Raw genomic sequence first — 12444 nt, 5'->3', positions numbered from 1 at the left:
AGGAGACCGTTTCAGACTTAGGGTGAATACGAGTACATTCAGGTTGACAGTATGAGGAAAATAATATATGTATTTTTTAATTAAAGCGTGAAAACAGGTTCTAGTAGAAACTCCAAATACAAGTATGAACCTATGAATAAGCATTATATGGGACCTTTAAAGGGGATCACGTTTCAGAAAATGACACTAAATACCTATCAAAACATTAAATTACCTTAATTATTCATTAAATTATGAAGAAAGTAATATTCTAATGTGTATTTATCATTATCAAATGTAACCTGAGATACTTTTTTAATGTTATCAAAAGTAAGGGGTTTGTTTTTTTATTGAACAACAAATAAAAACAATAACAATATATGTAATAACAATAATGTTAATCAAATAATATAAATATTCAAAAGTGGTAAAACATGCATTCTGAAGACAGCATGTTTATAATGAACACCAGCATGTTTATCATCAACACTAAAGAGCAACAAAGAATGGCAGTAGCAGAAAATACTGAGAGCAAAAATGCACAATATTAACACAAATTAACACAAATGAGCATAGCCTTATCTTTTAAATTACCAGTTAGGAATACAATGTGGTCTTGAGAGAGAGAGAATGAGAGACATTGGGTGGAGACAGCGGATCATTAGATATCAGACTCAATGAGGAACATGGCATTAACCTAGGTGTTGTATATCTACATAATTTGAATAGAATGTCTCCATGTCCTCCTGGTACTGAAAGATGAATAAAGTGTCATTCTTGGATTCATCTGATTCTCCTTCTAGGGTGTCTCAGAGTGTCTGCAGCTGATTAGCATGGTCCATCTGGAGAATACCAGGCTCCATCACCTCCCCACAGAATCAATCTTGGTGACTGTTTACCCAGCTCCATGCTGTCTGAATGTCACCAAGGATTTTCTGCTGCATCTGGTTACAAGACCAAAGTTGAAATCAGAAAAAAATCCAACATGCAGTCACAACTACAGTTAAATCACAGCATAACACCATATTTGTAATTGTTTAAGAGGAAAATCCTAAACTGGACTAAGTCATGACCAATATTAAAAAATTAAAAAATACGGATCCGTTTCGTCTTAAATCCTAACCGGTTTTAGTCAGGCTCACGACAGACATAATTCTGACAAACTAATAAATATTGCTGCAAGTAATGAAATCCATTAACAAGGCATTGGTCACTTAGCATTTTTGCTGGGCTTGTTGAGCCCTTTCCGAAAATTAAAATTATAGAGAGCTTAAACATGTTACAACAAATAGGTGCAGTTCAGTATTCAAAATAAGTAATTTTGTCATTATCATTTGCACTTCGTTACTGACCGAAAGGCTCTTGGAAGCATCTCCATCCAGGCCTCCAGGGACACTCACTGCTGCTGTTTTTTTGGAGTTTTGGGAAGGTAATCTCCTTGTATCACTGTTACGTGTCTCTAGAAATAAAACAGAATAGACACGACAGGTATTACAAAGCCATAAAATATTGATTGTGCATTCAATTTCATTCTTGTGCTCTGATTAGTCTCGTAAGCTAAAGTTAGCTGTTTAATTGCACACATGCTTAAACGTTAGTTTAAATATAACATTAGCTCATGTGCAACTAATTCACATCACCTAACGGCACACCTAAAGGTATATGAACAATATTAAAAAAGTCACACTTACTTCCTTCATTCAGTCTTTTTATTTTAGAGTTATACAGATTACACAAAAACACACATAACACAAATAGTAAACGGTCAGACTGACAAACAAACAAACAAACAAACGGAAAACAACAACAACAAAAAAAGAAATAAAAATACAAGATAGCAATATCAACACAAATCAATCATCATCCCCCAAATTTAGCTACTATGAAATCGTTCATGATTTGCTCCCAAGGTTGCAAAACCTTTAAATATAATTTCAGCATATTCCTCTCCCATAAAGTGAATGACAGGGGACCAAACAGAGAAAAAATCATTCAAGTCTCCATGTAGGACATATGTGAGTCTTTCCAAAGGAAGTGAACGTACAACATTATTGAGCCAACCTGAAATAGATGGACTGTCATAGTCTAGCCAGTGCTGTAAATTTGATAATCTTGCACAGTACCACAAAAGACTGAGAATTCTCTTATATATATTTAATTCAGGTGAGGCAGTGTGTAGGCCTAGTATACACTGTAGTGGATTAAGCTCAATATAGAGTGATGTATCATGGATGATATTTTATTACCAATTTCGACCCAAAATTTCTGTATTTCTGGACAGCTCCACATTAAATGAATATAAGTACCTACATGCTGCTTACATCTTTCACAAATACCGGAATTATCATATTTACTCCTGAGATAAGGGGTAGTTTGTTATTTATGTATAATCTTAAACTGAATTTCTTGAGACTTATAATTTCTGCAAAAAAAATTTTCTGTTTAACATGATTGTTTTCCATTAATGATCAGTTATTGCAATTTTTAGGTCCTGTTCCCATGATTGCCTGCCGCTGAGCGTACTGATGTTACTTAGGGCAAACAATTTGTTGTAAAGATAACTAATTTTTTTCCTCCTCAGCAGGCAGACCTGGTAAAGAAGGGATTCAATCTGCTCTGGTCCTTGACCTTCCTTGTACTGGGGTATTGAATTTAAAAAAAACTTTGAATTTGCAAAAATCTAATAGGCCATACTCTTCCTGCAATTGATTAAATCATTTCAAAGCACCTCCTTCATAAAGATCATTTATCACAATAATTACAGAAATATTCCACTCTTTATAACCGGGGTCAACACAAGAAGGAATAAAATTTGGGTTATCAACAATTCGTGCATAAAAGGAATATCTTCTGTTCGTAGAAAATGCTTTCTTTATATTATTCCATGTATTGAGAATGTTACACACAATAAAGTTAATACCTGGCAATTGTTTAATGTTATCTAAAAATGGTAGACTTGCTAATGAGGGTGAGCTACAACCTTGTGATTCAAGATCTAGCCAGATTAATTTAGAGTCTTGAGCCACCCAATCTGATAAGTTTTTCATTTGTATTGACCAATGATAGTACAAAACATTTGGTACTGCAAGGCCTCCTCTTTCCACTGGGAGTTGGAGTTTCTGCAATCGCATTTTGGGTTGCCTGTTTTTCCAAATAAACTTAGATATAGTCCTATGTATATCTTTAAAAAAACGACTTACTACTTAAACGTACTTCCATTATTTATTTTAAAATTTATGGTGTCAGAACCGAGCAAGGGAGCACATGTATCCATGCCTCCAACTTCTTCTTTTGTTGGGTTTACCTACTTCTTCAGTAGGGAGCGTCACGGTGAGCCCACATTGAGGTCTGTGGGCCTGCAATCAGGGATATTTGGCGGGTTTTGTGTGGATATCATATTTTTTATCACACCACTCGTGTGGACAAATTATTTTTGGAAACCGGAGGCCGAAAAACTTCAGTTTCAGAATTGATTTTCACCGATGAGTAGAATTTAAGAAACAGGCTAAATGACGTGATGTTACACACTCTTGTACAGTAGGTGGCGGTATGCAGCTTTAAATTGTTTGCAATCCGCCAACCGATAGAAGAAGAAGAAAAAAATGCTTTGCACGCTGTCCTTCTGATTGAGACTCTTAGACATATATACATAGACGCCGCATCGAGTGCCTGAGCGCGTCCTCGCCGGCCGCCATCTTGGATGGGTCTCGCTTCGCCTCCACAGTGCATTCACTTCTATTGAGGAAGGAGCTGTAGGCACAAGTAAAATAGAATAACTCACTGAATTTTCAACTGATTTTCACGCGGTATGGTTTGTTACAAACGGCACAGTTATTTTATTCACCTCAACCCCAGAGTGGGATATATATGTGTATATATATATATATATATATATATATATATATATATATATATATATATACACATATATATACAGTATTTATATACTGTAATTATTATTATTATACACATATGATTATTGTCACACATGTATATTGCCAGATATTAATATATAGGCTACTTTCAACATATTGTACCACAGTAGCCAGAACTATAACTATAATATTATTACTTTCATTAATGTTGTTGTAAGCTACTGTCATTACTGTCTGTCCTGCATCTCTCTCTCTCTGTCTCTGTCTCTCTCTCTTTCTGTCTCATTGTGTCATATAGATTACTGTTAATTTATTATGCTGATCTGTTCTGTACGACATCTATTGCACGTCTGTCCGTCCTGGAAGAGGGATCCCTCCTCAGTTGCTCTTCCTGAGGTTTCTACCGTTTTTTTTCCCGTTAAAGGGGATTTTTTGGGGAGTTTTTCCTTATCCGCTGTGAGGGTCCAAAGGACAGAGGGATGTCGTATGCTGTAAAGCCCTGTGAGGCAAATTGTGATTTGTGATATTGGGCTTTATAAATAAAATGGATTGAATTGATTGATATACACACACATATATATATATAGGCTATACTGTACTGTATAAACACAATATACACAATACAAAACATAGTATAGCATATTAATAAATGTATTAATATATTTTAATAAAGAAAAAGCTCTATTGTTGATTGAGTTTATTTCTTACACACACTCTCTTTTATACCCACAGCCGTCAGACGTAATAATTCTTTGTTAAATAGATAATCTTACAGACTTCTTTGAAATTTTCTTTTCGGGGATTAATAAAGTTCTTCTTATTCTTATTACACTGACTGCTGTGATCCCTCAAAAGTAGTAAAAAACATTTTCAGTATTTACATAAACACTGAAATTAATTTTGGTATTGGTATTATAACTATGAAAATGGGACTGTGGTCAAGATAATTTGAAAAAAGATACAGAAGGATGAGCAGCAGGGGATATTTGCAGCACAGCTAGTGGAAAAGTGAATATGTGCACAAAGGTGTGCCATACATAATATGCTATACTGTGTTTTGTATTGTGTATATTGTGTTTATACAGTATATAAATACTGTATATATATATATATATATATATATATATACATATGTATATTTATCCCACTCTGGGGTTGAGGTGAATAAAATAACTGTGTTGTGACCTAAATAACATGCTGTTGCTATCTGCAGAAAGTATTAAAGCATGAAATCCCGCATTTTTAATGTACGAAAGCATCCTGTATCATAACTACATGTGTGCCGTTTGTAACAAACCATACCGCGTGAAAATCAGTTGAAAATTAAGTGAGTTATTCTATTTTACTTGTGCCTACAGCTCCTTCCTCAATAGAAGTGAATGCACTGTGGAGGCGAAGCGAGACCCATCCAAGATGGCGGCCGGCGAGGACGTCGGCTCTGAGAGGCAGCGGCAGTCAATGCGGCGTCTATGTATATATGTCTATGTTGAGACTGGCCAACAGACGCGTCAGCTTTCAGTTTAGGCCCCGCCCACCAGGTTCAACTTTTTACTCACTAAACTTTTTGACTTGCAAACGGAAAAAAAATGACTCGCAAACGAAACTTTTGGATTTGCATTTTTTAATCAACCATTTTTAACATTTTTGATTGCAATATTGATACTTTTGCTCTCAAATCTATTTTTTGATTGCAAAACCTACTCTGTTTAATTGAATAATAAAGAAACAAATGTAGCTCCATAGACTTCTCACCTGTGTGGATTCTCATGTGGGTCGTCAGGCTACTTTTACATCTCAAAGCTTTCTCACATGTTGTGCAAGTAAACGGCTTCTCATCTATGTGGATTGTGTGTGATATTCTAAAATCATTACGGTTTCATTTTCTAAAGTCAGCTGCTGTAGTGTACCTCTTCTAAATGTGGTCCGGCCAAACTGAGCTCTGGCCAACCTGCATTCTGATCGCGGTGGCTTCTGCGTGCATCTACATCTGCAGTAACATTGCATTTTTCCTCATTCAGTCTACAGGCACAGATCACAGATGTGACAGGCACAAGGTAAAAACAGTTTTTCCCACATTCTGGTGTCACTGTTGACAAGTTGCTCATATGCACCAAAGAACACGGTGTCTGCAGATATAACCAAATTTCAGACTTTTTAAGACATTTTTCATCCCACCTTATATTTAATTTAAAAACCACCTCATGGCTGTCATACATGCTACTTATTATTGCAATATTCAGAGAAATACAGCAAGGAAAAAAAATATTTTTCTTCGGTCTGTACAATGAGTGTAAACTATCATTGGGTCTGTCGGGCTGAAGAAATTTTCATGGTAATGTCACCAAAAATATTTAAGACCCATTGAATCTGAATTTAAGACAATTTTAAACTTTTTAAGGCCTTATATTAAGAAAACTTTACATCATTTCAAAGGACCTGCCCATGACAGGCACCTCGGCAGTGCCCAGGAGGTGAACTGGCACCTCTCCAGCTACCAGTCCACGGTCCATATTTTGGTCCGGACGGGGACTTGAACAGGCGACCCTACGGTTCCCAACCCAAGTCCCTGTGGACTGAGCTACTGCAAAATCAGTCATACTTTTAATTACAGGTTCCGTTCACATTTTCATGGACAATATTTCCAAACTTTTTCATGACTTTTCAAGGACTCTTCATGAAGAATTTTCTTTTTCTTTCCCCACTTGCCCGCCATTTTTCAAACATCAGATTCAAACTCTATGTAAACATAATTGGCACACAGGAAGGGAGAGACAAACTGAGGGAGAAAATGACAAAACACACCTGATGGTAAACAAACATTGTCACACATCGACGCATATTAAAGCTACATTAAGACGCCAGCTACAGAAAATGAATTTGCCATTATGTTACATTATATGGAGGGTTATCCACTGAAGATGATTCTAATAATTTCACTATACACAAACAAGTTCTGTGACTTATAATGATTTTGACTAATTTCATGACTTCTCCAGGTTTTCCATGACTCTTGCAAGTATAAAATTCATTCAGACTTTAAAGCAGTCTCCTCCTTTTGTTCTTTATCTCACTAGTTGAACTTTTCCAGACCTGTAATTTCAATTAAAATTCAGGATTTGGACTTCATTCCCCACTTTTCTTAGCATGCTTTATGGAACAGGCCTCTGAAAGCTCTGCCACATGTTTTGCATGTAAACAGTCTCTCTTCTGTATATGTGTGACTTCAACTGGAACCTCTGTGCTCAAGTCATGCACCTTTACACCTGTGTGCGTCCTCATGTGGACTGTCAAGTTATTGCTAGATCTGAAGTGTTTCCCACATGTTTTGCAAGTATATGGCTTCTCACCCGTGTGAGTCCTCATGTGGACTAACAAGTGGCCATTATGTCTGAAAGCTCTCTCACATACTTTACAAGTATGTGGCTTCTCACCTGTGTGGATCATACAATGCCTTTTCAATAATGATGTGCCAATGAATCCTTTCCCGCAGGTCTTGCAAGTATATGGCTTCTCACCTGTGTGAGTCCTCATGTGGACTAACAAGTAACCATTATGTCTGAAAGCTGTCCCACATACTTTACAAGTATATGGCTTCTCACCTGTGTGAGTCCTCATGTGGACTAACAAGTGACCATTTTGTCCGAAAGCTCTCCCACACACTTTACAAGTATGTGGCTTCTCACCTGTGTGGGTTCTCATGTGCCTGGTCAATTCGGACACATCCCTGACTCTTTTCCCACACGTTTTGCAAGAAATCGGATTCTCACCTGTGTGGCTGTTCCGGTGTCTCTGCAATATTGACTTATATTCAAAAACTTTCCCACATATGTCACATTTTAAAGGCTTTTTACCTGTATTTAAGTTTATCACAGCAGAGGTGTGTGGACTGTTACTATTCATTTCACTTTCATGATGTCTTTTCTCTGCTTGAAGCTCTGTGTTTCTAGTTGATCCTGAGTCTCCATGCTGGTATTCTTCCTCATCTTGGCTCTCAGCTACATGAGAGTTGTGACAGAGCAGCTGGTGCTCACTGGTTGCTTCTGATATCACAGAGCTTATAACTGGCATTTTAAATACAGACTCTTTCTCTGCTGCACTTTGAGTGTCATCATGAATGACATATTCAACTGGAACCTCTGTGCTCAAGTCACGCACCTTTACACCTGTGTGCGTTCTCATGTGGCCTGTCAAGTTACTCCTAGATCTGAAGTGTTTCCCACATGTTTTGCAAGTATACGGCTTCTCACCTGTGTGAGTTCTCATGTGGACCAACAAGACACCATTACGTCCGAAAGCTCTCCCACATACTTTACAAGTATACGGCTTCTCACCTGTGTGAGTCCTCATGTGGACTAACAAGTGACCATTATGTCTGAAAGCTCTCCCACATACATCACAAGTATACGGCTTCTCACCTGTGTGGGTTCTCATGTGGACTAACAAGACATCATAACGTTTGAAAGCTCTCCCACATACTTCACAAGTATACAGCCTCTCACCTGTGTGGATGCTCATGTGTATTATCAATTCTTGATTAAATCTGAAATCTTTCCCACATATTTTACAGTAAACTGGCTTGTCGTCTGCATGGATTTTAACATGTTTTTTCAAAGCTGTTATGTTACTGTATTTTTTCCCGCCGGTCTTACAAACGTATGGCGTCTCACCTGTGTGCGTTCTCATGTGGACAGTCAGGTAATTTCTCGATCTAAAAGCTCTCCCACACGTTTTGCATATAAATGGCCTCTCACCTGTGTGGGTTCTTAAATGTCTTTTCATAAGATATTTTGCACTGAATCTTGTCCCGCAGGTCTTGCAAAGGTATGGCTTCTCACCTGTGTGGGTGTTCAGGTGTCTCTGCAATTTTGACTTGAACTCAAAATCTTTCCCACATGTGTCACATTTTAAAGGCTTTTTACCTGTATTTAAGGTTATCACAGCAGAGGTGTGTGGACTGTTACTGTTCATTTCACTTTCATGATGTCTTTTCTCTGCTTGAAGCTCTGTGTTTCTAGTTGATCCCGAGTTTCCATGCTGGTATTCTTCCTCATCTTGCCTCTCAGCTACATGAGAGTTGTGACAGAGCAGCTGGTGCTCACTGGTTTGAGTGTGATCATGAATGAAGTCCAGAGTCTGGTCTTCACTGTGCTCACTTTCCTCATCAGCAGGAGTCAACATAAAGCCATCAGTCTCCTGCTTCACTACAAGCTGCTCTCCCTCCTGACTGCTGCACACTTCCTCCTCTTCCTCTTTAATGTGTGGAGGCTCTGGCTCCTCTTGGTCCACACTGGACTTCCTCTCCTCAATACAGAGCTGTTGCTCAGGGACAACCTCCTCCTCTTTACACACATGTTGCTGTGGGAGCTCTGGAGGGACACACACAACACCAACAGCATACTAATGTCATGCTACAGCAAATATACACACATGCCAGTAAATTACTTCAATAAGCTTTCACCCACCTATCCTGTGTAACTTTATTTCAGGCTTCAAAACGATATCCAACAGTCTGCGCTGACGATCGATCTCTTCCTCGTACTCGACGATGCTTCTTTTAAAAATTCCCAATATTTCTTCAGCAGCAGCAGTTAGTCGCTCACTGACAAACTGAAGCTCTGTGTTTCTAGTTGATCCTGAGTCTCCATGCTGGTATTCTTCCTCATCTTGGCTCTCAGCTACATGAGAGTTGTGACAGAGCAGCTGGTGCTCACTGGTTGCTTCTGATATCACAGAGCTTATAACTGGCATTTTAAATACAGACTCTTTCTCTGCTGCACTTTGAGTGTCATCATGAGCGAAGTCCAGAGTCTGATCTTCACTCTGCTCACTTTCCTCATCAGCAGGAGTCAACATAAAGCCATCAGTCTCCTGCTTCACTACAAGCTGCTCTCCCTCCTGACTGCTGCACACTTCCTCCTCTTCCTCTTTAATGTGTGGAGGCTCTGGCTCCTCTTGGTCCACACTGGACTTCCTCTCCTCAATACAGAGCTGCTGCTCAGGGACAACCTCCTCCTCCTTACACACATGTTGCTGTGGGAGCTCTGGAGGGACACACAACAACACCAACAGCATACTAATGTCATGCTACAGCAAATAAACACACATGCCAGTAAATTACTTCAATTAGCTTTCACCCACCTGTCCTGTGTAACTTTATTTCAGGCTTCAAAACGATATCCAACAGTCTGCGCTGACGATCGATCTCTTCCTCGTACTCGACGATGCTTCTTTGAAAAACTCCCAATATTTCTTCAGCAGCAGCAGTTAGTCGCTCGTTGACAAACTCTCTCAAAGACTCAACTGAACACATTGTTGTCTAATGTAGGCTACAGTAAATGTGGCTCGAGGTTTAACTCATAGATTAACCTCCCGAAGTTAACTCACTCATTTGGGAAACGCGACTGAGGGATTTGTTTTGTTTGCTTCCGCTGGATGTTACACTATTAAGTTCCGACGGTGAAATACATGAGGTTTTCACGTGTTCCGCTTCCAATGGTTGGCAATTATAATTTCTATTATACAACAATTTTTTCCGACTTCCTACCGAGTAATTTGATTGGACGACAGGCATTCCGTGAGTGCTGATATAGGGAATAACATCACTGGGACTTGTAACAGTAGAATCACTCCGCTCACAGGTATTATAAATATAAATACAACCGTCAATTAACCAACTGTCACACTAGCTACATTGACGCAAACTGACACTATAGCGTTACACCAAGAAGACGGATAGATATTTTCCCCAAAATTACATTTGAATTAAATTATGAGTGGTCGTCAGAGGACCAGGAAATGGAAAGCCAGGACTCTTCTGTGCATACCTCCAGGTGTGTTTGTGTAACATCAGCCAACCTCGACAAACTGGAGAGGAGCAAAAATAAAGCGAACACGGTCAGGAATTATCAATGATCATCTGATGAGGTACTGGTGTATGGGGTGCCGTTTGTAAAGTGGCTCACGCTGAAAATAACTAACATTTTTGCCACATTCAGCTTCAAACAATGTTTAAAAAAGTGTTGTGAATTTTTTAACGTCACCTTTTACCACATTTACAGAAATATTTGTTAACTTAGAAATATATTAAATAGTTAAATCTAAATATTAAATGTGGCACCTAAATGTTAAATGTTAAATCTAAATATTAAATCTAAATCTAAATGTTAAATCTAAATTTTAAATCTAAATATTAAATCTAAATCTAAATGCTAAATCTAAATGTTCAATATAAATATAAATGTTAAATCTAAATCTAAATATTAAATCTAAATCTAAATATTAAATCTAAATCTAAATGTTAAATCTAAATGTTCTGGGTGAAACTAAATATTTAGCTAATATGCAAATTCACACTGCCGGTCACCAAAAGTACCAAAATAAAAGCTCAAGATGGTCAGGCTGTGTTTATCGAATCAAATAACGAATTAAAATGTAAAATGGAAATGGACACTTGAACATACACTAGCATGATAATAACTACCTAAAATAACAAGAAACTAACTTGGAGAAATTTTATTTGATGTGTACTTTGAGTTGTTAGTGTCCCTTCAGAGGGAATCACCTTGTTGTTTACAAATACTTCCGGGTAGAAACCCAGCAGAGTTTAGCTACATATATATATGAATATCTCACATTTTTCACGTCACTATATCACTGTTTAGACTAATCTGGTGTTTATAAAGTCTATAAACACAATGATTGGACAAACATTACTATCACGTTCTGAAATTGATAACATGATTATTGTAGATTAGCGGGGCTAAGCGTTAGCTGTTAGCCCCGTTAGCAGTGTTTGTAATGACTCATTAACTCTAAACGGTCCGTGAAAACAATATTTTTCTCCAGCGGATGTCTTCGTTACAACATGATTGAGCTAACTGGAGTAGTGTCATGTCGTATCCGACAACGGGAGGCTTTTAACAGATGACGTCCCGATGTTAGCTTTGCTGCTGCTGCTGCTGCTGCAGCCACTGATGCTTTCTAGACATTGTGATTTCCCAAAACTGAATAAATACCACACATCGCAACACAAAACTGCTTTGCTAGCTCAATCATGTTGTAACTAAGACATCCCCTGGAAAAAAATATTTTTTTCACGGACCGTTTAAGAGTTAATGAGTCATTACAGACACCGCTAACGGGGCTAAGAGCTAACGGTTAGCCCCGCTAATCTACGATAACCATGTTATTTAAAAAACGTGCACACAGAAATAGTAATGTTTTTTCAATCATTGTGTTTATAGACTTTATAAACATCAGATTAGTCTAAACGGCGATATAGTGACGTGAAAAATGTGAGATATTCATATATATATGTAGCTAAAGTCTGCTGGTTTTCTACCCGGAAGTATTTGTTAACAACAAGGCGATTCCCTCCAAAGGGACACTTACAACTCAAAGTACACGTCAAATAAAATTTCTCCAAACATGTTTCTTGTTATTTTAGGTAGTTATTATCACGTTAATGTATGTTCAAGTGTTCATTTCCCCTGATAAGTTGGTTTTAATTCGTTATTTGATTCTATAAACACAGTCTGACCATCTCGAGCTTTTATTTTGGTACTTTGGTACTGACCGGCAGTGTGAATTT

The 12444-nt window shown here is 37.9% G+C and overlaps 1 protein-coding gene across 1 annotated transcript; it reads right to left on the bottom strand.

Annotated features, from left to right (window-relative positions):
- Window positions 1-5458: 5458 nt before the first annotated feature.
- On the bottom strand, window positions 5459-9941 carry LOC144464377 (uncharacterized). Its single transcript, XM_078171138.1, has 2 exons — window positions 9317-9941; window positions 5459-9220 (listed from the first exon to the last, which is right to left on the bottom strand). The coding sequence occupies exons 1-2, from the start codon at window positions 9924-9926 to the stop codon at window positions 6978-6980; spliced, it is 2853 nt and encodes a 950-aa protein (XP_078027264.1). The 5' UTR covers window positions 9927-9941; the 3' UTR covers window positions 5459-6977.
- Between the last annotated feature and the right edge of the window lie 2503 nt (window positions 9942-12444).

Source organism: Epinephelus lanceolatus, chromosome 1 (assembly GCF_041903045.1).
Source record: "Epinephelus lanceolatus isolate andai-2023 chromosome 1, ASM4190304v1, whole genome shotgun sequence".
In the NCBI taxonomy this organism is placed as follows: Eukaryota; Metazoa; Chordata; class Actinopteri; order Perciformes; family Serranidae; genus Epinephelus; species Epinephelus lanceolatus.
This window is presented reverse-complemented; position numbering and strand designations above follow the sequence as displayed.